This window comes from Mirounga leonina, unplaced genomic scaffold (genome assembly GCF_011800145.1).
Source record: "Mirounga leonina isolate KUSES-001 unplaced genomic scaffold, KU_Mleo_1.0 Mir_127, whole genome shotgun sequence".
Lineage (NCBI taxonomy): Eukaryota > Metazoa > Chordata > Mammalia > Carnivora > Phocidae > Mirounga > Mirounga leonina.
The window spans coordinates 64,845,642-64,870,764 of NW_023270316.1; the positions used below are offsets into that span (position 1 = coordinate 64,845,642).

The window sequence follows — 25,123 nt, forward strand, 5'->3', positions numbered from 1 at the left end:
GACATTGTAATGTAGGCTGGTTATTTCCTTTATGAATTGTTAGGACTCCTCAGTGAGGTTGCTTCTGTTTGTTTTTTGGAATTTTTTAAACATTAAATTCACTGGCATTTGATATACACTATCGAGGGCTGAATGGCTTGAACTATTAACTGTAGAAATGGTGAAGTTCCCTTTCCGTTTGGATGGGCTGAGAATAAAAGCTCGTTCCAAGACTCTTTCACTCCAGAAATTCAGAAGGGCACCCTATCTTCCAAATAGCCACATCCTACCTCGCATTTTACGGGGCTGGATGCCGGGCCCGCGAAGGAGCTTGTGCCACCCCCCCGCCGGGCCTCAGGCCCCAAGGTCTTTGTGGGGACCCGCCCCGGCGACACCAGACTCTGGCGCACAAGCCTCCTGAGTGCCGCCCGACCCTCCCAACTCCACCTCTTCCGCCTGCGGTCCCCAGCTCGCCCCGCCCAGCGCGCCAATCGGAAGTGCGGGCCCCGGAACAGGCCTATGGCTGAGCTGCGAAGCTCCCGCGAGGGGACCTACGGAACGAACCTGCAGCCTGCAGCGCGCGGCCCTTGCCCGCACGTCGCGTTCCGGCCGAGCCAGACGCGCCGTCATGAGGCCAGCGCGGCGGCGTTCCGCACAGGTGGGCGGTGGCGGGTGGGAGTGGCGGGCCCCCAGCGACGGTTAGGCGCGCGAGATCTTGGCCGGGGTCAAAGGTAAGCGAGCGGCTTCCCGAGTGGCTTTTCGCGGCTTTCCACAGAGCCGGCATCCCGCAGAAGGAAGGTGTTCCCAGAGACGGGGGTGGACTGGGCTGAGCCCTCGCACCCCGGGTAGTCGCCTTAGTTGCTTCTGGCAGTGTTTCCAAGCAACGCTTTTCGCTGTAGTTTGACTTTTGGATTCCAGGTACGGGTATTTCCGGAAATTTCCAAGAATTTCGCGTAGCGCTTTGGGGGAGGGTTTCTTGGTATCCATATTGAATAAAGGCTGTTCGCACTGCTGTTGAGTTGTGGCGATATGTTGGTAAAGCCTAAGTTGTTTCAAAAACAAAAAAAAACCTCGAACAGTTGAAGCGTCAGGTCGATCAGGAAAAGCAGTGGAATCGGTTGCTAGTTTTACAGTTGGATTCATTACTGGTCCTTGCCATGGTTACCGGGAGTTGAGAAATAAAGAGCTAGCTGTTCCTGGAAGCCATCTCCTGTAACCATCGCATCAGGAGGGACTGCGTTTTCCTGAGTACCATACATTAAAGTTCCTGGTAGGAAAATAGTGATTAGCAAGATTTTCCGAGTTAGATTTGAGTATAGTGTACGAAGGTTGGGAACCATGATATGAAGTTAGATCAAAATTAAGGGGGAAAAATGTACATTAGTCTGAGCAGAATCCGATTTAAAATCTAAAAACGGGTGCTGGATTGAATGGTCTGAAGGTCGTGAGCTTTAGTAGAAAGAATCTAAGATTAAAAATTTAGAGGTCTGAATTCCAGTCTGTTGTGTGGTCTTGGGAAATTCCTTCGTTTTGAGTGCCTTATTTTGTAAAATGGAGACGGTAATTACAATGGTTTTTTCACAGGGTCTGGTAAATGCTGTACGCGGTCATAATGTTTGGTTTGTAAATTGTATACGTAGTTAATGGCTTTTGTCTGTAATAAAGTTGGGAAGCCTTTCTCTTCCCATCCTTCTCCCCAATTTAGTGACAGAGATTAGAGTCATCACATCTTGCCTGTACCTGGTGTCCTTCATCTTTAGGTTCAGTGGTCAGAAATTTTCACCTTAACTTAAACTTATATTAAATCCATGAGCTGTTGGAAGGTAGGATTAATGTCTTACTTTTTAAATTATTATTCCTGGAACTTGGATGGTGCCTGTAATTTTTTGGTGTTTTTGGTTTTGTTTTGTTTGTTTCTTAAACCCAAACTGGCAAAACCTAAGCTTTGGGTTTACCAAAAACAAAAATTTCACATGGAAAATACTGTTTTCTGTCACTTGAGGATGTGGTTTTTATAGTTTAGTGGTGTGTAGACACACAAATTAGAGGGAGTTAGGTAAAATTAGCCCTTGCATCACCTGGAGGTTTCAAAAAATTCTGATCCGTAGGCCCTACTCCAGACCAGTTAATCAGAATCACTGCATGAGTAGTGTATACTGCATGAGTATACCACTTGTTAAAGCTCCCCAGGTTATTCTCTTGTGTAGCCAGGGTGAGAACCCATGTGTTAGAGGAATGAGATTCTTCAGCAATGTATCCAGTTTGCTTGAAGAGGGGAAGGGCTAGAGGGACTGGAGCTGTATCTGCCAAATGTAGCTTAGGATATTTGGGGGAATATCTTCAGAGGACTTTTATTAGCAGGTGTGATGAAATGTGTGATTTGTAAAGTGAACTGTACAGTGATGCAGGTTAGTGGATAGATTGTTAGAATAATCCATAGGAACAATGACAGTAGCAACAGTGGTGATGGAGAGGAGAAATTTGAAGACATTTATTCTTTTCTCTCCTGGATGTTAAATTTTTTGAAGAAAGCAAGTAATGATTATAATTTACCTAGTTAAAACTGTACTTTTCAACAGTTGGAAAGACTGTGATATGTGATTTTTATTGTTGCTGATTATTTAAAAATGTGTTCAAAAATTTCTATTTCTCAAGTAATTTTCCTTAATAACGAGATAATCTGATTTTTCTTAATCACTTTATGTTAATGTGGGGGCTTTTGTTGTTTTTGCTTTTTTAGCACTATAAGATTGATATTAAAGACATGGTTTTCACCCCTCTTCATCAACGCACATAAGTTATCTCTTCTTTTTGGACTCCTATTTTATACCACAATGGTAAGCTGTAGCTCATTATGTTCTTATTTGTGTTTTAGAGTGTTCTCTTTATCTCTATAAAAATATCTGTATTACAGGTACAGAAATACTCATGTATGCCTAAGTTACCCTACCTAGGAAATTACTTAGCGCTCACCTGCAAAATCTTCTCTAGAAAATAGGGAGCTCATCTCTCAATTCAATGTTATAATTATGTCTAACTTAAAAAGATAATTTGTCTGTCCTTATGTTTGTGAAGCATTAAAAAATATTACTTCACCTGCCACAGTCAAATCACTGGCAAGGAGGATGGGTATAAATACGAATGACTTGGAGGGGGCACACGTTTCTCATATTTTAAAGTTCCTCTTAATTTAGATTGTTGTTGTTGTTTAAAAACAAATGTAACCTGCTTACCACAAATAGCATTTAAAGCAGCATCAATGTTAGCCTTCTAATGGCACATTTCTGTTCACTGACTTAACAGTCGTTAAGCATACTTGGGGCTGGGCATTTACCTTTTGCCATGAAAATATTTAAAAACAAAGGGGAAAAAAAATCACTTTATTGTGTTTGAAAGAAGCAGCAGCATTTAACAATGAAAAAATAAACACTGACGACAGTCCTGAATAAACCTTTGAAAACGTTTATCCTCTCTTCTGATCTTGCCTATCCACCACTGCCTCTTAGAGAAAAGTAGAGCTGTCAAAATGAGGAGCTGACCTCACTTAAGATCTCGCATCCATATTAGCTATCACTTTCCTCTCAAGTGTTAGAAGGAGGTAGTGAATAAATGATGCTTATAAACATAAGCAGTTATATCTCACTAGAGCGTTTGAAGTTTTGATTTCAGAGGATGAGGCATTTACTTGAGAAGACTAACAATAGGCAGTTGTCCTAGAGTATACATTTGATTGTGTTTATTATAATTTTTTATATGAACTTATTTTAAGATTTTTTTTTTTAAGATTTTATTTATTTATTTGACAGAGAGGGAGAGATAGTGAGAGCAGGAACACAAGCAGGGGGAGTGGGAGAGAGCGAGCAGGCTTCCCGCTGAGCAGGGAGCCCAATGTGGGACTCGATCCCGGGACCGTGGGATCATGACCTGAGCCGAAGGCAGATGCTTAATGACTGAGCCACCCAGGCGCCCTATTTTAAGAGTTTTATGACCAAAAGAATTAAAAGAACCTTATATATTTGTTAAAAGGGCATATTTAGAGTTACAGTTTTGTGCAGGAAAGTGGTTTATACTCGAGAATCTCATCTTGAATCCTGGGAACCAATTTCATTAGGAATCTGCTGCTTATAAGATTATTTTCATAAATTAAATTGGTATAAATTTATTTTAACTGAACTTTTTGAAATGATGGTGTATTTTAGCCTTTTTTCACTTTTACATTTTAGATGTTTGGTAATGTGAGTGGTTTGTTGTTGTTTTTTGGGGGGGGTTTTGTTTTGTTTATTGCAGTCTAAAAAGACCAGCTATTTTTGTCATCATATGAATCCTCCATCCCTAGAGCTAGGGTGGCAGGGTCACTTAAATCCTTCCATGATTTCCAAAGGCTGGCAGTATTTCTTTTTCCCATTGCTTTCTTGGGATTTTGGTGGGTGCTAGTTTTTACCCCATAGAATTTAGTAGGTAGTATTACTGCAGTCTACAAAATAAAATAATTTAGGCCCTTGTTAATAAAAAATGAAAGTTCTCTGCCTCTCAGTGGAATTAAAAATTAAAGACTATCACTGTGAATGAAAAATACTGTAACACTATATGGTACCCAAACCATAAAATTAGAAAGAGATATCATTGGTGTTAAATTTACTTATTTAGGGGGGCCTGGGTGGCTCAGTCAGTTAAGCGACTGCCTTCAGCTCAGGTCATGATCCCAGGGTCCCGGATCAAGTCCCACATCAGGCTCCCTGCTCAGTGGGGAGACTGCTTCTCCCTCTGCCTGCTGCTCCCCCTGCTCTTGCTCTCTGTCGAATAAATAAAATCTTTAAAAAAAAATTTACTTATTTAAAACCTAGTACTCTTTATTCTTAGATATCATTACAAAAGAAAATTTTACAAATGAGGAAAACAGAGTTTACCTTCTTCTTCTCTTGCCTTGATAAAAGGGTCTCAAAGAAATGGATGAAGGGTGGGAATCTGTTCTTTATTTTCAAGCCCGACATGCAGTAATAAAACTATTATTTCATTAATTTTAGATGCATTTTCTTATACATTTTAATATTACTGAGTCAATGAGTCTACAATTAAGGACATCTTGCAGTTGTAATTGGCTGCCATTTTTTCTTAATATTACCTAGGATACTGATGCATACTTACAGTTGATGGTATCTTAAAGTCATTGAAACGTGGTGATGATAGCTATCATTTATTGCATTTCTACTGGGCACTGACCTAGAAACCTTATATTATAGATTCTCTGCATTAAGATAATAGGAATTTCTAAATTGGTGTTAGGTACCAGTATAACAGCGCCCCCGATTTTTAGGATTCCTAGCAAATTGGGAGAGTTAATCTTTGCTTCACTTTAAGTGCATACTTGATGGCTGTATATTTTCCTGAATGGTGTTCTTAGAATGTTGAAGAACTTGGAAGTTTGTAGAATGGTAGTAGTTTCTATATCCAACCATTGGCTATGTATTAGCCTCCATAAACACTAGCCAGAGAAAACCATTTTAGCATTTCTTATATAATTTATTGTCATAATTAGGTGCCCAAGACTGACATGATTTTTCTTTGTAATATATCTTGAACATAAAGTGGGGTGGGTGGATATAAAATAAGGGAAAATATGTTAGACATGTTTTAGAAAATAAAAACATATATAAACATTTAACTAGAAGTGTTATATTATTTTTTGTGAAAATAACTAATACCAAATACACTATTTACTTTTTACAGCAACAAGCTTTAGAACTAGCTTTGGATCGTGCTGAGGTGAGGTGTGACTAAGTTACTAAGTTGAAATAGTGTTGTCTTAATTAACAAAACTCAGTTTTAAGAGATGTTTGTATGTGGTTCTCAAAGGAGTACATTAACGTAATTTTAGGATAAGTATGCATATAATTTTGCTATAAATAAAAATACTTTGTGATGAGGTTTGGGTCATCTCTTATTTGGAATTCTTAGATAATGTAGAATAAAAATTATTGAACAAAGACATAGAATTTCTAAAATTATGTTTTCCTTTTTGTTAAGTTTTCTAATTGCTCAATTAAAGGGGAAAATAATTCAAAAATACATGGAGTTTTTGCAACTGGATATGCTGTGCATATTCTGAACAACCATAAAACATTTTGAAAATAATTCTGACCTGTGAAATCACAGTTCTGAAACTATATGATTTTGCTTATATCATAGCAGTGAAATATTGTGTTAAATTTTAGAACAGTTTAAATTTCACTTGTTTGTAACATAAATTTAGACATTAAGTAGTTTAAGGTATGAGTAGTTAAGGTATATTTTAATATGAATCAGAGACTTGAGTGACTAGTTTTTTGGTTTTAACACATGTTTTAGGTATACTTACAATAGAGCTGTTCATACAATAGAGCTGTTCATGCACTAAGCAAAAGGCAAGCTGTTTACATAAACTTTTCTTTTTTAGTATGTCATTGAAAGTGCCCGACAGAGACCTCCTAAAAGGAAATACCTGTCTAGTGGAAGGTATGAATACTTAATTGATCGATATCTTTGATTATTGAAAATATGATGATAGCTAGCACTTACTGCATTCCCTCTAGGCACTGTGCTAGAAATGTTAGAGGCACTTTACATGTATTAGAAATTTCTAAGTTGATATTAGCTACTATATCCAACCCCACTTCACCCCCAGTTCGGGGGAAATTGGGGAAAATATTAGGGAAAATTTCAAAATAGCATTCATTTTATGATGATTATAATAGTCACATTATTTTGTTTCATTAAATTTTAGAAAATCTGTATTTCAAAAACTTTATGACTTATATATTGAAGAATGTGAAAAAGAGCCTGAAGTTAAGGTAAGTATAAATTTTTTATGTTATTATTGCTTTTGAAATGTAGAGGAAGAGAGACATTCGAAGGAGTTAAATTTGAAGCACATCATGATTTATATTTTTGTGAGTGAACTAACATCTTTTCCAGCCAAGCTAGCCAATTCTGCAGCTGACCCATAACCTTGGCTAATCTGGCACTGGGTAGAGATCACCTGCTTAGGTAAGAGAGGTGAACAGTGTTTGCCAAGTAACGGAAAATATTTCCTTGAGAAGCCCAAAGAAGTGAAGTCACTGTGTATATTATCTTTTGCTTCTTTTCCCCCTGATAAGTGATTTGTAGGCCAAAGGCAGGAGGAAAAAAGTAGCTGTTTCCTCAGGGTGATTTGTACTGGAAAGGTTATAAGGACGTGTAGGAAATTCAGGTATGATAATAAAAGATGAATTTGGTCACAAAAATTAGTTCAGGGCTAGGTTAACTTAACTCATTTTTATTTAGTATAAAAGTATGGGCAATAGAAATGTAACAAGTTGATTTCTTGATATCTTTTGGATTTGGGGGCTATAAGAGCCTTAAAAAGCTCTATGAACTTCTTTAATTTAAAGATGAATACCATTGTGCTCGCTATGGCAGCACATAAGCTAAAAATGAATACCATTTGGGGCTCTTCAGTGGCTCAGTGAATTAAGCATCGGACTCTTGATTTCGGCTCAGGTCATGATCTGAGATTGAGCTCCGTGTAGAGCCTGCTGAAGATTCTCCCTCTGCCCCTTGTGCTCTCTCTCTCTCTTAAAAAGAAAAATACCTTTTTACCTTTTAGGCAAAAAAATTAGTGGAATGCCAATAATATCTAGCCTTTAAAATCTTAACATGGGGAAAAATGATAAGTATTGAATAAATCTTACAGTACGTTTCTCATAAGTTTTGTTGAGGTATAATTGATGTACAATAAATTGAACGTGTTTATTAAAGTATATATTTTGTAAGTTTTGACATGTACACCCATTAAACTATGACCACAGTCAGTATAACGAACATGTCCATCATCTCAGGAACAGAACTAAGGATACATAAAAATTCTAAATTGGGGTTAGCAATCATTATCTGCCAGCTGAATCTAGCTGAAACACTGAATGTTTTTGTAAATGAAGTTTTATTGGAATCCAGCCATAGCCATTCATTTATGTCTTATCTGTGGCTGATTTCAAGGTACAATGGCAGAGTTAAGTATTTGCAACACAGACCATACATAGCCTGCAAGCCTAAAGTACTCTCTAGCCCTTTAAGTAAGAAATTTTCTGACCTCTGATTTTTTGCTCACCCCAGAACTAAGTAGGAACCAACTTGCTGTCTTGAAAGGATACTCAGTCCTGTTACAATTTATCTGTTCTGTCTTATGTCAAATTAGAAGGTTTGCTCTACACTTGAAAATACTTTAAAATTTTAGTCTCTCTCTACTAATCTTTTTCTCTTTTTTAAGTTTTTTTTGTTTTGGGTTTTGTTTTTTTTGTTTGTTTTTTTTTGAGAGAGAGAGTACGCAGTGGGGAGGTGTAAAGGAAGAGGGAGAAAGAATCTTAAGCAGATTCTGCGCTGAGTGCGGAGCCTGACACGGGCCTCGATCTCAGTGATCCTGAGATCATGACCTGAGCTGAAACCACGTCAGAGGCTTAACCAGCTGCACCACCCAGGTGCGCCCCTCTACTGATTCTTTTTTAAATAGTTGTTGATTTGCTCATTTTTAAAAAATTTTCAAAATTCTGGGGGTTTTTGTTCCATGGTTAAAATAAATCAATTTATCATTTGTCTTTGCATGTAATTGTATATATTACATGTTTAATGTAAAATACTTGGGTTTGTTCTTTGAGATCCTGCAAAACTATTCTATTGACTCAATTTTTTATAAATAAAATTTGATGAAATAAATTGTAATATCTATATATGCGGGTTTCATTTTAAAACACATGCATTTCTAAAATAATGGATTTTTAGGTATGTTTATTGTGTTTCCTGATTTTTTTTTTTTTTCTACAAAATAGTTTCTAGGGGTGCCTGGGTGGCTCAGTTGGTTAAGCATCTGCCTTTGGCTCAGGACATGATTCCAGAGTCCCAGGATTGAGCCTCGCATCAGGCTCCCGGCTCAGAGGAGAGTCTGCTTCTCCCTCTCCCTCTGCTCCTCCCTCTGCTCATGCTTTCTCTCTCACTCACTCCCTCTCTCAAGTAAATAAATAAAATCTTAGAAAAAAAATAGTTTCTAAAGAGCTGTTATATTGAATTTATAGGAAATTGCTTAAATTCCTTATTTCTTCTTACCAGCTAGGTGTCTTTGAGCCTAATGTTACAGCTAACTAGAGCTGTTGAATTTGTTTGGATCTAATTTATGCCAGAAAATATTTTAAAAAGTGGACACCGGTAACAGTACAATCAAAGATGATACCCCAGTTTCTTTATGTGTAGACTTATACTTAATAGAAACTAAGTATATGACGTGTATGTTTTATATATTTGCCTTCATGGTTTTGCATTTTATTCATTTAAATATGTTTGTTATATTTTGCTTATATGCAAAGACATGTATTTTATGTATCAGTTTTCGTTTTTATATATCACTTTTTTACTTATGGTATGAACTCATTTGTATAAAATGTAGTAATAGACCAAAATTGAGTTTACATAGATGTGTCTTATATTTGGTGGCTGTAGTGTTTGTGACTCTTACCCATATATTCAGGATCATAATGTGGAAGGAGCACTAAAAGATTAATTCAGGTCTGATTTTGTTAAATCATAGCATTTTTGTTAAGGTTACGCCAGATTATTTTCATGAGCTCTGCCTCTTTTTAAAGCAGAAATTAAGAAGAAATGTGAATTTGTTAGAGAAGCTTGTTATGCAAGAGACATTGTCCTGTTTAGTGGTCAACCTATACCCAGGAAATGAGGGATATTCTCTGATGCTCAGGGGAAAAAATGGATCAGGTAAGAACCTTCAGAGAGCTGCAGCCACAAAAATCCCTTTGCAAGAAAGGATGTGCTGTCTTTTAGAAGTAGTTTTTTAAAGTGCAAAGTGGTCTGTCCCTCAGATCAGTGATGACTTGATAAAGAAGACATGAGCCCAAATTTTCCTCTTTTTGAAGTTTTGTTAGAAAGTATCTGTAAGATGATTACCTTCATGCATATGCACTTGAAGAGAATTCTAATTGAGATAGGTCTTTGAAGTTAAATTATATAAGACCTAACCTTTAAATAATTGACACAATTTTCTTTCTATTGCTATTTACATTTTAAGGTAGCATGAGGTGTTTTTCTACTGTATTTTGAGTATACTCTTGGTTCTGAAACCTTTAAAATAAAGCAGATTTGCTGCCTTTTGAATAACTTTCTTATTTAGTAACATTTATTTCTATTAATGTAAACTTGAAAATAGTTTTGAAATGTAAGCACTCTTAGATTTCACTAAAGAGACATCTAGAAATTTGATATGGTGGTGATGATGTGAGTCCAGTTAAGGATTTTTTTCTTTTGTTGATAATTATAAAACGTAACAGAGAATTTTCTTCTTTAAGTGACCATTTTTCAGATGAGATAGCAAATTATCATACAGATTTTCAGATTAGATTAAGTAGCCTTCAAGGGACTTTCCGTTACCAGTGTTGGAATTTTATCGTATTCTGATTATTGTACTGCTGGCTGTGATTTGCATTATGTTGTTATGCCAGATTTTTTTCCATACTGTGTTGTGGGTTTTCTCCTTTCTGGCCTAAAATTGTATACAGTTCACCAAGTCTTTCAGTAGTATGTGAAGTGATTCATTTATAAGACTTAAATAAAGAAAGACTTTTGAAAAGCCTTTGGGATTTGTTCTTTTTTTTTACGTAAACTCAAATTATGCAACTAAGCTTTGCAGTAAGCCTGAACATTTTTCAGAAACTTTGTGTTTTAATATTAAGATTCTGAGACCATTCGACTGCCTTATGAAGAAGGAGAATTGCTTGAATACTTGGATGCAGAAGAATTACCTCCTATTTTGGTTGATCTCCTAGAAAAATCTCAGGTACAAAATTTTTCTCTTTAAAATGTCGTTAGAGAGGCACCTGGGTAACTCAGCCGGTTAAGTGTCTGTCTTCAGCTCAGGTCATGATCTCAGGATCTTGGGATTGATCCCTGCATTGGGCTTCCTGCTCAGCAGGGAGTCTGCTTCTCCCTCTCCCTCTGCCACTCCCCCCGCAACCCCTCCACCCCACTCATGCTCGTGCGTGCTCTCTCAAATAAATAAAATCTTGGGGAAGAAAATAAATAAAATGCCATTAGATTTGTCAACTCTGTGGCATTTATTATAAATGATACTTAGTTCTTGATGGTGCTTAGAATGTGAAGTGAGACATTAGGCATAGTTATATGGTGTAACCCATTTTATTATGGGATACTCACCTTTTAGGCTGTACTGAAATGTGTAGATTTAGTTAATTCTTCTAAAATTGCTTTAACAGTTAGCTCATTTGTTGGAAATCTGTCTATACCTAAAATCAAGACTATGGGAGAAACTATTTACTCTTTGGTTTCACTCCAGCAATACTATGTACTTAGGAGAAAGAATAGAATTTCCATTTTCTCCTAGTCCTAGTCAACTGCATCCACATCTCTTTTCACACTTTCTGCCTGCCTCTCTGTTCAAGTGGATGAAGTATGCTATACCTAAGAAATCTCCTCTACTTGTATTCTGGTCACTTTTCTGTTCTCATCTTTTTTTTTTTTTTTTTTTAAGATTTTATTTGTCAGAGAGAAAGGGGGGAGCAGCAGGCAGAGGGAGAAGCAGGCTCCCTGCTGAGCAAGGAGTCCAATGTGGGGCTTAATCCCAGGACCCTGATATCATGACCTGAGCCAAAGGTAGCCACTTAACCGATTGAGCCACCCAGGTGTCCCTTCTGTTCTCATCTTAATTGATCTCAACAGAATTCAATGCAATGACTGCTTCCTCCTGGAAACACTCTTCTTTTGTCTTCTGATACATCACATTCTGGCTTTCCTCTTCTCTCTATTCCTTCCATCTTCTTTACTGTCATCTCTGTTCCCTTCATAAATGTGTGAAGGTTTCAGGGTTCAATCCTACACCCTCTATTCTTTAGTAACATTCTGTCCCTGGATGATCTCAACCAGTGTTATGAGTTTTAAAATGACTTTTAATCCCTTTGCTTATATATCTCTCCATGACTATTCCATCAAGCTCCAAACTTATATTTACTAGGATATGTAATAGGTTCCTCAAACTTAACATGATGAGAACAGAAATTTTTATTTCTTACCCCCCAAACCAGTTTCAGTCTTTGTAATCTATGACCCTGCTTTCCCCTTTCACAATCAGTCCATCAGCAAATGTCACCTGTACCTTCAAAATACATATGTTCGTGACCTGCTGTAATTACCTTGCTGAACTTTTTGCTTTCATTCTAAAACCCCAGAAATCAATTCTCCACAGACGGCTAGATTAAGCTTAAAAAACAAAAAAAATTGGAAAAAAAATATTCTCAGCTTAAAATCTTCAGTGTCTTCTCACTGTACAAAACCCCTGCGACCTTGTCTTCATCTCTTGATTCTCATCCCTACTCACTACGCTGCAGCCATCCATTGTTCTTTACATACATAAACATGCTAACCTTATTCCTACCTTAAGACCTTTCATCTGCTGTTCCTTGTGTTTGGAATGATCAGTGCCGGGTGTTTGGCCCTTTTGTAATTCAGGCCTCACCTAAAAAGTCATTCCCTCAGAGAAGTTTTTATCTGAAACCACAATCTAAGTTAGCTCCTCCCTATTTTATTTCCTTTCTAGCATTCATCAGTATCTAAGATTATCTTATTTCTGTATATGTTTATTGCCTGTCTTCCCACACTAAGAGCAAATGTTCTCCCACCACCACTGTATCTGTGAAGCTTCTTGGATAGTGCCTGGCATATAGTTCACATTGTCGTGGCTCAATAAATACTTGTTAAAGAGAATGAGCATAATAACAACTCATAGCAAAGTAAGTCCCCAGTAAAAGTTCTGAAAGGGCGAAAAAACAGTATTATAAGTGCCTATGGCAGGTTGTGATTAGCAAGACTTGAGTGAAAAAGGTTCTTACCTTTGGACTAGAAAACAATATGTTTAGCTGAAAATTATTATTTGAATTTATAGTTAGCTTTCTTCCTTTTATTAATAAAGTCATATTTATTGGAAATCTTAGCAGAGCAAATAGTAGTCGTATCCAGAAACTGAAACTCTGGCAGAGTTGATTGACAATTTGTAACGAAGACAAAATTCATAAAAATGACAAAGTTAGCAAAGTATAGCTGTGAGCCAGTGAGCATCAAGAAGAGCATTTCTAGTGATTTTTAACATTAATAGTATATAAATGCCAAAACTCAATCCATAACTAGAATTCATTAAGTTGATTTTAAACTGCTTTTTTTTTTTTTTTTTTAAGATTTTTTATTTATTTATCTGAGAGAGAGAATGGGAAACAGAGAGCATGAGAGGGGGAGGATCAGAGGGAGAAGCAGACTCCCCACTGAGCAGGGAGTCTGACATGGGACTCGATCCCGGGACTCCAGGATCATGACCTGAGCCGAAGGCAGTTGCTTAACCAACTGAGCCACCCAGGCGCCCCTTAAACTGCTTCTTGAGTCATAGTGATGAACATAAAATAATTCCTTGAAAAGTTTATATAGTGGTAAATCCACCAGTAAGGAAGGCCACTTAAGATTATGTGAGTGGCGGGCGCCTGGGTGGCTCAGTTGGTTAAGTGACTGCCTTCGGCTCAGGTCATGATCCTGGAGTCCCGGGATCGAGTCCTGCATCGGGCTCCCTGCTCAGTGGGGAGTCTGCTTCTCCCTCTGACCCTCCCCCCCTCATGCTCTCTCTCTCTCTCTCTCTCTCTCAAATAAATAAAACCTTTAAAAAAAAAGAGAGAGATTATGTGAGTGGCCAGAAGTATTGCATAAGGATGTAAAGAACCTGAAACATTGAATGTAAGCACTCTTATGTAGGCTTTTAAAAAATGACATTTACTTAAGTGTTTTCACTCAAAACAGGTTAATATTTTTCATTGTGGATGTGTCATAGCAGAAATACGTGACTACAGGCAGTCCAGTAATATGAAGTCTCCTGGTTACCAAAGTAGGCATATTCTCTTACGACCAACAATGCAGGTAAGGAATGTTTAAGTATTTTAGGGGCACCTGGCTGGCTTAGTTGGTGGAGGAGTGGGTGACTCTTGATCTGAGTTGTAAGTTCAAGTTGGGAGTAGAAATTACTTAAAAATAAAATCTTAAATAAAGGAATTTTAGTTTTTATTTAGAGTTTTACTTATTAAATATCTTCATATGTTTCTGTGTCTGTATATTGTATTTTTTTTAATTTTTGTTTTTTGTAGACTTTGATCTGTGATGTACATTCAATAACAAGCGATAACCACAAATGGACCCAGGTTAGTTGTTTTTTAATCCCAAACAGGCAAATAAAGGAACAATACTTAACATTAAGCTAAGCAAAAGATATTTTAGTCGTAATTTTATTCAAGAGTAAATTTGGGGATTCCCCTTTATGAGCTGTAGAAATCGGGGGTCTCTTCATCCACGCGATAATCGCTCAAGGAACTAAGCAGTTCCATCCCATTTGCTTTAGGACCATGGTGAAACAGGGTCAGGCTGACCTGATCTGCCCAACGTGTGAAACTTAGTTTTTTATCCCCTCTCAAATAGAAGAAAAATACTTGTTTTTATACCATGGATACAAATAGATACTGGTTTTCTATAATCTAGGATTCTAAAGCAGGTCTAGCCTGTCTTTGCCGTTCACACCAGTTGTAGCGCTAGAACTTTGAGACTAGCTAGTTAACTCTCCAGTGCTGGCTCAGTATATATTTGGTGCCCACTCACAAGAGTGTTGACTTATTTCTCTGCTACTATAGAGAGGAATAGTTACTAAACCAAAGAAAATATCAGTAATGAAAATTATCTGCAAAATGTGGTTATGAATAAGATGTAGTCATCAGTAACTGTCAAGTGTTGTGTTTTAGTTTGAGCTACAATCTATTCGCATGCAAGGTTAAAAGCTATCGAAAGAATATTCAAAACCCCAAAAAAAAACCCTCATTGGTCACCATAAGAGGTTGCTAGGGTGTTAGTTTCTTATTCTGAATGTTGATGAATAAAGGGAGAGATTGTAGCCTTTTATTCTGCTTTTCCTGTATGAACTGTATGTTAGATAGCCAAATAGTAACTAGGAGGAAATTCTTCAGGAAAATTATCTTGAAAGTTTTCACCACAAGAAAAAAAATTTTTGTTGCTGTGGGTAACTAGACTTACTGTGATGGCCATTTTGCAGTATTTACAAATATCAAATCACTTGTGTACCTGAAAATAATATGTCAGGTATGCCTCAGTAGAAAAGAGGGAGAACAAACAGAATTTTCCTGGTACAAAGTAAATGTTAGTAGAGGACATTTCTTACAGGCAGATGTGTAGTTTCTGTCTTTGAAAAATATCACCTGCATTCTTTGAAAACTACCACCTATATCTTTACACAGTTTATTTTTCTTAATTTCTTTCATATAATCATGGATTTAGAGTTAACTTTTGAGAATATAACACAAATATGCTTAATAATGATTTATTTAAGAAGGTTCCAGTAAGAATCAGGAAGTATAGAAGACAATTTAGCATTAACATTTCTGATATTGGTGAGATTTGAATTTCTTTGGGTGAGATGCATACAAATGGTCTTTGTAATTAAGGATTCCAAATAGCAGAAATTTTTAGTTGTGATTTCACATATTGTAGATACTAATAGTATTTCAACTTAATTTCCCTTCAGTTTTATACCATTAAATGTGGATGTAGGCTCCATAGCATTCCTGCCAGATGGGTAATCTTACTGTGTGGAGTGCACAATTGAAGGTGCACTCCCTGCACATATATAGGAATAATATATAGGAATAATTCCAGCTAATAGGTATAAAAGAAATAAATGATAGATTTTTTAAAAATCAATTTGGAAGTCTTAATGAATCTAGACAGATGTAATTCTTAGGTATAAAAACCATTAGATTGTAGGTTCATAGGAATACTTATGATGCAGAGATATGACTAACCCCACTGATGTAAAAGTGGGATAGTCAGTCATTGTATTCCTCCTGGTATGATGCAAGAGAAAGTACACAATAGTACCAATAAAGAATTCTTGTCTAAAAAAACAGAACCAGAATTAAATTAAGCTTCTAGATCTAACAGTTTACAGGGAATTCGGGGAAATAAAAGAAACTATTAAATGACATAAGTATAAGCTGAGGAAGCAGCCAGTCAGATCCAGTTAAAGTCCGCAAGGAAGTAGTTGCTCAAATCCAACAAACCAGTTGCATGAGAAAAGGGGAAAAAAAGTTGGGAGAGGGAGGTGATAACATTACAGAACAAAAAAAGATGTTTAAAACAGATAAAAACCAGGTATCTTTGGCCTTGTTTGAGTTCAAATTCAAACAAACCAACTAAAAATAGACTCTTGAGATAATGGAAAATTTAAAGCCAGACTCTATGTTAGAACTCCTTATCAGTTAGCAATGCGTGCTGAAGTATTTTCAGACGAAATAATACAACATCAAAGATGTCTTTTAAATTACTCCAGCAAAACAAAAGCGTAAGTTACAGAGACAGTTGTTAATGAAATTGAGTGTTGGTACATGGGTGTCACCACACTTCTGCTTTTGTGTATGTTTGAAAATATCCATAATAAAAAGTTGAAGTATTGAAAGCAGCAGTGTTTTTTTTGCAAAAATCTTACTCAGCAATAGTATTGATTGACTCATTTGACCATAAAAAATGTAGTTGTTGCTACTAAAATATTTCAGTGATTAAGCCAAAAAAAAAAGCAGTATTCCTTACGTGATACCAGTAAAAGACCTGTATACACTTTGGAATTGGGTAAATAGAGTTTACGCAGTATTAGTGTAATCATTTTTATTCTTGTAATGAAGTTAAGCTATGTATAGAATGGGACTGTTAATCTCTGTGTTATTGAAAGTGCTGTGATCTTTCATGATTCTGTAGGCTTTGTGGGAGCGGATGATTTTATCTGTTTTGTTCACGACTTAATCCTCAACTCTTAGAACAGGGCCTAACAGTAGGTGCTCAGCAAATATTTGTTGAATTAATGAATAGGCACTCTTAAAACTTGACCATTTTGAACACTGTACAAATTACTGAATTTCCATTAATGGTTTCATTATGCTGTCAAGTTTTTGAAGTTTACACAAAGGTTGGAACTTGAAATACTGTGTTTTATAGTAGTACATAACAGAATTCCAAGGAATATTTCTAGATTAAGAGATATATGTGATTTGAAAAACTTAAATCTGTTACTGACATATGCTCTTACACATTTTAGGAAGATAAACTTTTGCTTGAGAGCCAGCTGATTCTAGCTACAGCAGAACCATTGTGTCTTGATCCTTCTATAGCAGTAACCTGCACTGCAAACAGACTGCTTTATAACAAGCAAAAGATGAACACACGCCCAATGAAACGGTAATTGCCTTTGTAGATAGGTAAACCGAAAGATGCTCCTAGGCAAGTAGCTTTAAATTTTGCTCTTTATGGTATCTTTCCCCTCTAAAGTATATAAGTGCTCTGACTTCTTTTTAAATAGGATTTTAATGGCTTTATATTACTTTTTTTGTGTATTAGGTTTTTTAATACTGTCTGCCTTATATTGAAGTGGTGCATTCTGTGCATTTTGTGAAAGAACAAACTTCTAAAGTTTAGAGTCTGTTTACCAAAAAGAGGCTGAGAAGGAGACAAGTATAAACAATAATTCCTTTATTAATTACTAATAACCAATAACCTATTTGTTTTGTTAATACTCCTTTTAAAGAAATGATTTGTAATTTATTTTTGAGATATGATAAAACATGTCTGACAAGTCAGTTTATAACCAGATGCCTTTTTATACCATGGTAATTTGTCTTTAAATGTTTTAACTATCTCTTTTACTTAATATTAACTTGGACTACAGTTATAATTGGTTCATCATTAAGTACTTCTGACATAATTGTTTGAATTGCCCAGTTTGGATAATCTTCAAGTTTGGAGGAGTTCAAAACCTATCCATTTTTTAAATTCCTTAATTTACTATGTAAACAACATACGCTGAGAAAAAGGTACAGTTTCAGAAATGATGAAATAAGTCCATATAATATTGTCAGCAGTCCTATAAAATCTCTTTGTATCTCTCTACATCTCCATGCCCACTGATAAATTATAGTTAAAGTCAGCATCATCTTCCTACTTGACCGGTCTTCCTGCTGCTATCTTTGCTCCTTTCTGATCTATTTGCCACGTAAGCAAACTGGAATAATCTTTTAAAAACTTCAAAGGAGATTATGCCACTACTTAAATTTCCCTAAAGCTTCCCATTGTACTCCACATTAAATCTAAACACGTTACCACTGATCTGTAAGGCCCCTTTCTCACTCTCTGACCTCATCTATTATGTGGATCCTCATGTTCTAATCACACCTATTTTCTGGTTTTAAAACAAATTAAGTTTTTAATTCTTTTTTAGTTTTTAAATTCTTCTTTGTGCTTCAAATACTCATTCCCTGATCTTTTTTCTTTTTTTCTTTTTTTTTTTTAAGATTTTATTTATTTGAGAGAGAGGGAGAGAGCACGAGGGGTGGGAGGCAGAGGGAGAGGAAAAAGCAGACTCCCCACCAAGCAGGGAACCCAGCACGGGGCTTGATCCTAAGACCATGAGATCATGACCTGAGCCAAAGGGAGATGCCCAACTATTCAAGCCACCCAGGTGCCCTCCCTGATCTTCTCATAGGCAGTTCCTTCTTGCCGTTCATGGCTCAGCTCACACATCATTTCTTCAGAGTCCAGTCCTTCCTTTCTCTTACCTAATGCTGCCCTCTCTGTCACTGACTCACCACAGGACCCTGTTTTGTTTTGTCTTTTTCCTCCTCCTGATCAGTGCTGTCTGAAATGATCTTACCTGTTTACTTGTAAATGTCTATTTTGCCTTTGGACTATCAGCTCCATGGTAGCAGGAATTGTTTGTCTTGTTCATTTTTGTTTTACCAGTGCCTGGGATTTTGCTTGGCAAGGAATAGTGTTCTACAGATACTTGCGATTTACATATATAATGCTTACTGATTTGAATCCAGATTTATTCTGAGTTTCTTTTATTTTGTTTAGTTCAACTCTCTTAATATTTCAGGTGTTTCAAGAGGTATTCCAGGTCCTCTCTGAACCGGCAACAGGATCTGTCCCATTGTCCACCTCCTCCGCAGCTAAAATTACTTGATTTCTTACAAAAAAGGAAGGAAAGAAAAGCAGGTCAACATTATGACCTCAAGATATCTAAAGCAGGAAATGTAAGTATGTGTTTTTTAAATGAAGCTTATTATTATGCCAAAAGCATTGCTCATTTTGAATTTTCAGCATATTAATACTGTTTTTAATTTTCAGTGTGTAGATATGTGGAAGCGGAGTCCCTGTAATTTGGCCATACCTTCTGAAGTGGATGTAAGTCAGTTCATGAATTGCACTTATTTTCATATAAAGTTCCTAAATTTAACTAGTAGCAGCTTATACTCTGGGAAAACAAAGACTTGTTTTAAAAACAGAGTAATGTTTTTTTTTTAAATCAATTGCTCATTTTTAGAATATTTTAGAATATTCTTTCACATTTACTTGTGTAAGAATATAACACCTTAATACATCTTTGTATTGCTTTAAAAGGTCTGTGTTTAGAGTAGGAATATAATAACCAAAGAATTTTGAAATATGGAAAAAGATGGTACATTATTACATAATATGTATAAAATGTATTCTTTTTTCATAATATTCCATTATAATTTCCTGATAATGCTGCTTTTCTCAAATCAGTGACCAAGATTAGGAACTTTGCCTGTTACTCTCTGCTGATCCATAATATTCATGAGCTATAAATGATCAAAAACATGAAAGAGATCTTTTGATGACTAGTCCCATATTTCTTTTACTTCCCTATTCCTCCTTTGTTCCTTTTTGTTTTTCACTCAACTCTTTATAATTGGCTAGTTATTTTAACTGATGTTTGTTTTTCTTCTGCATCCTTCTTAGGCTAGCACATGTACTATTCTTATTTTCTGAAATTAAGAGAAAAATTTCTGAAAAGCACAAAGCCAAAACCATCAGAAGTACACTATGTATATGACTAAAGGGAATATAAGCCACATTATTTTTTTTATAACTTAATGTGTTTCTGGAGGAATGCAGCTTGAGAAGAGATGTTAGTGTAAATATCAAAGGGTGGGATCTATTAGCTTTGGAGGGTAGACTGTATATCTAAAACAGTGCTTCTTGAACTTTAATGTACATCCTAATCACCTTGGCTTGCTTGTTAAGATGCAGATTCTAATTCAGCAAGTCTGGGCTAGAACCGGAGCTGCTGCAGTTTTGCCAGGCTCTCAGGTTGCATGGTACTGAGGTCCACAGCCTACATCTGAGTAGCAAAACGCTAATACAAAGTTTCTCAGTCTGAGTTGATCAGAAGAATCATCCAGAATACCAGATAAATGTAGATTTCAGGCCCCACTTCAGACCTTTTAATTTAGTCAGATCTCCAGGGAAAGGACATGGAGATCTGAATTTTTTATCAATTTCCCGGGTGAGTCTGCTTTATCGTAAGGTCATGGTTACCAGGAAGATGAGAAAATTTGATTCACACAGACTAGTAGGTGATAATACAGAATGTATGGTCCATGTCCAATTAGAAAAGGGAAAAGGTTCACAAAAATTTTATCAACTTTAATATAACTTCCCTAGTCTTCCTCCGGTTTTGTCCCAACTGTCCATTAAAACCCAGCCATAGGGGGCATCTGGGTGGCTCAGTCGGTTAAGTGTCTGCCTTCAGCTCAGGTCATGATCCTGGGGTCCTGGGATGGAGCCCCATGTCGGGCTCCCTGCTTAGTGGGGAGCCATTTTCTCTCTCTCTCTGTCTCTCAAGTAAATAAATCTTAAAAAAAAAAAAGTGATTTAAAAACCGAGCCAAAGGAAAAGATCTTGGTCCTGATTATGTCTGTATCATTCCAACTTCCCTAAAGGATAAATGTAATATCAGTTTATGGGATAAAAAGAAAAGGCATTGTCCAAAACAGCTGTGTTTATTACGCCTATTTAATGACAAAAGAGATTCTAATCGTGTTTTTAAAACCAATTGGTTGAATTACTGTATCAGGAGAGTTTTAAATTAAGCATAAACAGTTGGTGATACTAGCAATTCAAGAATTTTTGTGCTTGAAACTGTATTGTCTTGAGGAATTACTTAGGTTTTTCTCCTTGGTCACAATACTGATTCCATTACATCTGCTGTCTCTTGATTTGATTGTTTAGGTGGAGAAATATGCTAAAGTGGAAAAGTCCATCAAATCTGATGACTCACAACCAACAGTCTGGCCAGCCCATGTAAGTCCATCATTGCAGTCTTCTTTCTGATGAGGCTGTTTCTGAATTTATTAAACATAAAGTGCCTTTACTTTAGATTTTTTTTTTTTTAATTTAAAGGACATTCTGGGGATTTAGTGAATTAGAGGAAAGAATAGTTGTTTAGTTTTGTTTTTCATAAAGTATGGTTTCCATTTTAAAGGGCAGTTGTAATATATAACTGCATTTTTATTTCTGTTTCAGTTGCATATTGGTAGTTCTGATTTGTTTTCTGTTTCTAATTAGTTATATTCTAAGGATGATTTTAAATGTTCTGTATAATTTTCCCTAAGTGCAGTAATATTTTTTATATGTGACAAATAGATCTGTCTTCAAAAGTTTTACCACTTTAATATTTAGTATTTGCATTCATATGTTCACTATATGCAATTCTGCCATATTTCACTTGGGCTTGGTTAACTACCCCATTGGACTCTCATTCTTAAAGTGCTATGTAAAGAAGAATCCTGGGCTTTATTCTCTTTGATGGTCTTAAACAGGTCTATAGTCAAAATGTGATGTGTCTTCATATTGACAGATACAAGTTAGTGTGTCGTTTATTTTGTTAACTTTGATTATGTATTTACTGAAGAAGGTATTTATCTGGGACACTCTTTTTCAGGATGTAAAAGATGATTATGTATTTGAATGTGAAGCTGGTAATCAGTATCAGAAAACAAAGCTGACCATTTTGCAGTCACTTGGTGATCCACTTTATTATGGTAAAATACAGCCATGTAAAGAAGATGAAGAAAATGACAACCAGGTGTCTCCATCCCAGTGAGTTCTGTTAAATACATGTAATTGACAAAATTAGGCATCAGAATTTATCTAGCAATTACTGATGAACCATTAATGAATAAAAACTTCCCTTTGGGGGTTCATTTGTTATTTAAGTACTCCAATTAGATTTGTCAGTGGACAAAAGTAAACCTAAATTACAATAACCATGTTGTCCAGGAGTTATTTAAAATAATACCTTTTTAAAAACCTATGGTGTAATTATTTTCATACTTGCTTTAAAGGATATATCCTTCTTGTTATATTTATGTGTTGACACTTGTGACTTCAACCTGTGAGCAGGAAGTTGAAGTGTTTCTGAGAAGTAGTTTGTTTAAATGGGTAGCAAGTTTACAATAAACGAAGAAGCTGTTAAATGTACTTGGTATTGCAGCACTGCATGTAAGGACAGAGACTCAGTGCTTAATGTAGTTATTGGCTATAAAAAAAATACACATATTTGATCTTCTAAAACTTATGGACTGTATATTTAGTACAAGGTAACAGTATTTTGTTTTTATTGTTAGTTTGATGATTTTGTTTTTCAATCAAGTTGATGCTGTTTCAAAAAGAAGAAACTACAAAGAGGAGCTCAACAGAAAAAAAAGCAGGGGCCAGGCCTATGTTAAAATTACTTATATAAAGTCTTTACTTAACACAAGATGCTAATTGCAACTATAGCAGAAATGGATTTTAAAGAACAACCTCACCAATATCTAAGTAAAAGTTAATGGGAAGAAATAGTTTCAGTCAGAATCATTTGGTAATTTTTTCACATTAGCAGTTTTTGTTGTTGAATACTACGTAGATCAGATGTTTTGATTACCTGTGTTTTTAAAAATCTCCCCCTTTAAGACGTACATTGGTCATTTTAAATTACAAACTTTTCTCAGACACAAGGAGCTATGTTCTTTTTCTCATTTAAAAAAAATCAGTTCAGGGGTGCCTGGGTGGCTCAGTCATTAGGTGTCTTCCTTTGGCTCAGGTCATGATCCCAGGATCCGCTCCCTGCTCCGCGGGGGGCCTGTTTCTCCCTCTCCCACTCCCCCTGCTTGTGTTCCCTCTCTCGCTATGTCTTTCTGTCAAATAAATAAATAAAATCTTTAAAAAAAATCAGTTCAAAAGCCAACTGATTAGATCTAACAAGAAGAGAATTGAATTTTTTGCCTTTACATCAGGGAGTTGCTGCAAAAATACCGCATGATTTGTTACTTCCAGTCATTCCTCCATATTCATAAATTACTTGAGTTAATAACTATGAAGTTAAAGTTTGAGCTGCATTAACCAAGTTTTTTCTTTTTTTTACATTTTATATTTCAGCTCCTCCACAGATGATCATTCAAATTGGTAATTAAAAAATAAACAAACTCACTATTTTAATCTGTTAAGAAATCATATAAATGTCAAATTCTTTAAAAAGACTTGTTAAAGACATTTTATTGAATTGGCAATAAACTACCTTCCCTGTCTAAAATATATTCTAAGATCTGCTCTGTAGACATTATTAATGACTTCAGAAATCAAAGGTTAAAGTGAGAGGAAGGCCAAAGGCCTTGCACACAGTAGTTCAGTGAATTTTGCTGTAGGGCAGACACTTGCAAGGATGTATAGCACTTGGTAACTTTGAGCCCAGATTTTGTTTTGATACATAAGTTTTATGCCAAAATACATCTCCCTTAAATTAAATCAGCCAAATTATTCACAGGATATTTATAATGCATGCAAAACTTGGTCATTGCTTCATAAGTTTAAATGTATGTAAAAAAAATTTTTGTGATATCTTTGTAATTTGACACATTTTATAAAACTGCAGTCACTAAAATATGGAAGCCTTCAAAAGTAATCCCAAGGTTCCTTAAGACAACTCTTAACATAATACTTTTCTCTCTTTTAAACATTCCAGGTTTATTATTGGATCAAAGACTGATGCTGAGAGGTAAAAATATTTGTGTCTTTATCTTTAATCTGGATGGATATGAAAAACTTCACTTTTATAGGACATAGTACTCCACTAAGAGTCACAATTTTGATTTTATTTATACCTTAGGTATTATTAGAATTTTTTATAGAATTAGGAAAATAACACAATAATGTTTAAAATACAGTGTATTTTAAATAAGAAAGCATAGATATATCTATGGTAGCTAAGGAAAGTAATTTCTAAGTAGTACTTTAATCAGAATGTGAGTGAAAGTCAGTGAGTAATTTCTTTGGCTGCTTATTGGTTAAATAATCCCTGTACTTTCTGTATTAAAAGGAAGATACTGTATGTTTAGCTTGTTTATTAGCAAAATGTTTTGAGCATTAGCTTGTCATTAAAAAGATTAGAAGAATATAATTTTGGCACAAACATTTTAAATTATCTAGTTTGAATTTTTGTGTTAATTTTGATGGAAATTCTTTTATTAACAATTATTATTTATTTCCTATAAATTTTGTGTTTAGAACAGTTAGCTAATCCTTACTCATTTACTCCTAATATTCCAGGGTAGTCAATCAATACCAGGAATTGGTCCAGAATGAAGCCAAATGTCCAGTAAAAATGTCACACAGCTCTAGTGGCTCAGCCAGCTTGAGTCAGCTTTCTCCAGGGAAAGAAACAGAAGTATGTTTGATTACTTTTTTGTGCCTAATTGTTTTTCAGGGAATCTGAGAAATGTTTAAGACTATTTTTTGAGGGATGGGGGTATTGTGTAGTATTTAACTTTCTGTAAACTTTCAAGTATACAGAAAGGTAGAGAAAAGTATAATGAACACCTGTGTATACTAATCACCTGGCTTCAACAATTTACTCTTATCCCTGGAAAGATTTAAGAGTGGAAGCTTTGCCTTCAGTTTACCTTTCTGCTCTTCTCCTTCAAAGTTTTTCCCCATCCTATTACTTAGAAATCTTTCCTTCATCCTTTACATATGTACTGTAATTTGTTTCATGGATCTTCTTATGTGAAATTGTATTTTTTTTGTAACATCTGTCACACCCAACCTCTAACACTAAGAGTACTTTGCAGGGTTTTAAAGTGTGTGTTCTCATCTAGAAGCTATAGTGGTATTAATTTATGAGTTTCTGATTTGA

At 35.7% G+C, this 25,123-nt stretch overlaps 1 protein-coding gene across 17 annotated transcripts in view; it reads left to right on the plus strand.

Annotated features, from left to right (window-relative positions):
• The first annotated feature begins 470 nt into the window (after window positions 1-470).
• SUPT20H (SPT20 homolog, SAGA complex component) overlaps window positions 471-25,123 on the plus strand; it is a 39,531-nt gene continuing 14,878 nt past the window's right edge. For 6 of the 17 annotated variants that reach the window (XR_004678950.1, XM_035003506.1, XM_035003513.1 and 3 more), the window contains exons 1-17: window positions 718-897; window positions 2,720-2,816; window positions 5,707-5,742; window positions 6,413-6,471; window positions 6,740-6,806; window positions 9,624-9,753; window positions 10,725-10,828; window positions 13,843-13,959; window positions 14,184-14,237; window positions 17,189-17,328; window positions 19,022-19,178; window positions 19,273-19,329; window positions 21,181-21,252; window positions 21,893-22,050; window positions 23,371-23,397; window positions 23,954-23,986; window positions 24,538-24,655. Coding sequence is in view for 16 of the 17 variants with exons in the window: in XM_035003506.1 (XP_034859397.1) it covers window positions 2,814-2,816; window positions 5,707-5,742; window positions 6,413-6,471; window positions 6,740-6,806; window positions 9,624-9,753; window positions 10,725-10,828; window positions 13,843-13,959; window positions 14,184-14,237; window positions 17,189-17,328; window positions 19,022-19,178; window positions 19,273-19,329; window positions 21,181-21,252; window positions 21,893-22,050; window positions 23,371-23,397; window positions 23,954-23,986; window positions 24,538-24,655 (1,332 nt within the window). In the remaining variant the exon portion in view is untranslated. The other 11 variants (XM_035003509.1, XM_035003514.1, XM_035003517.1 and 8 more) reach the window with 6 other exon arrangements.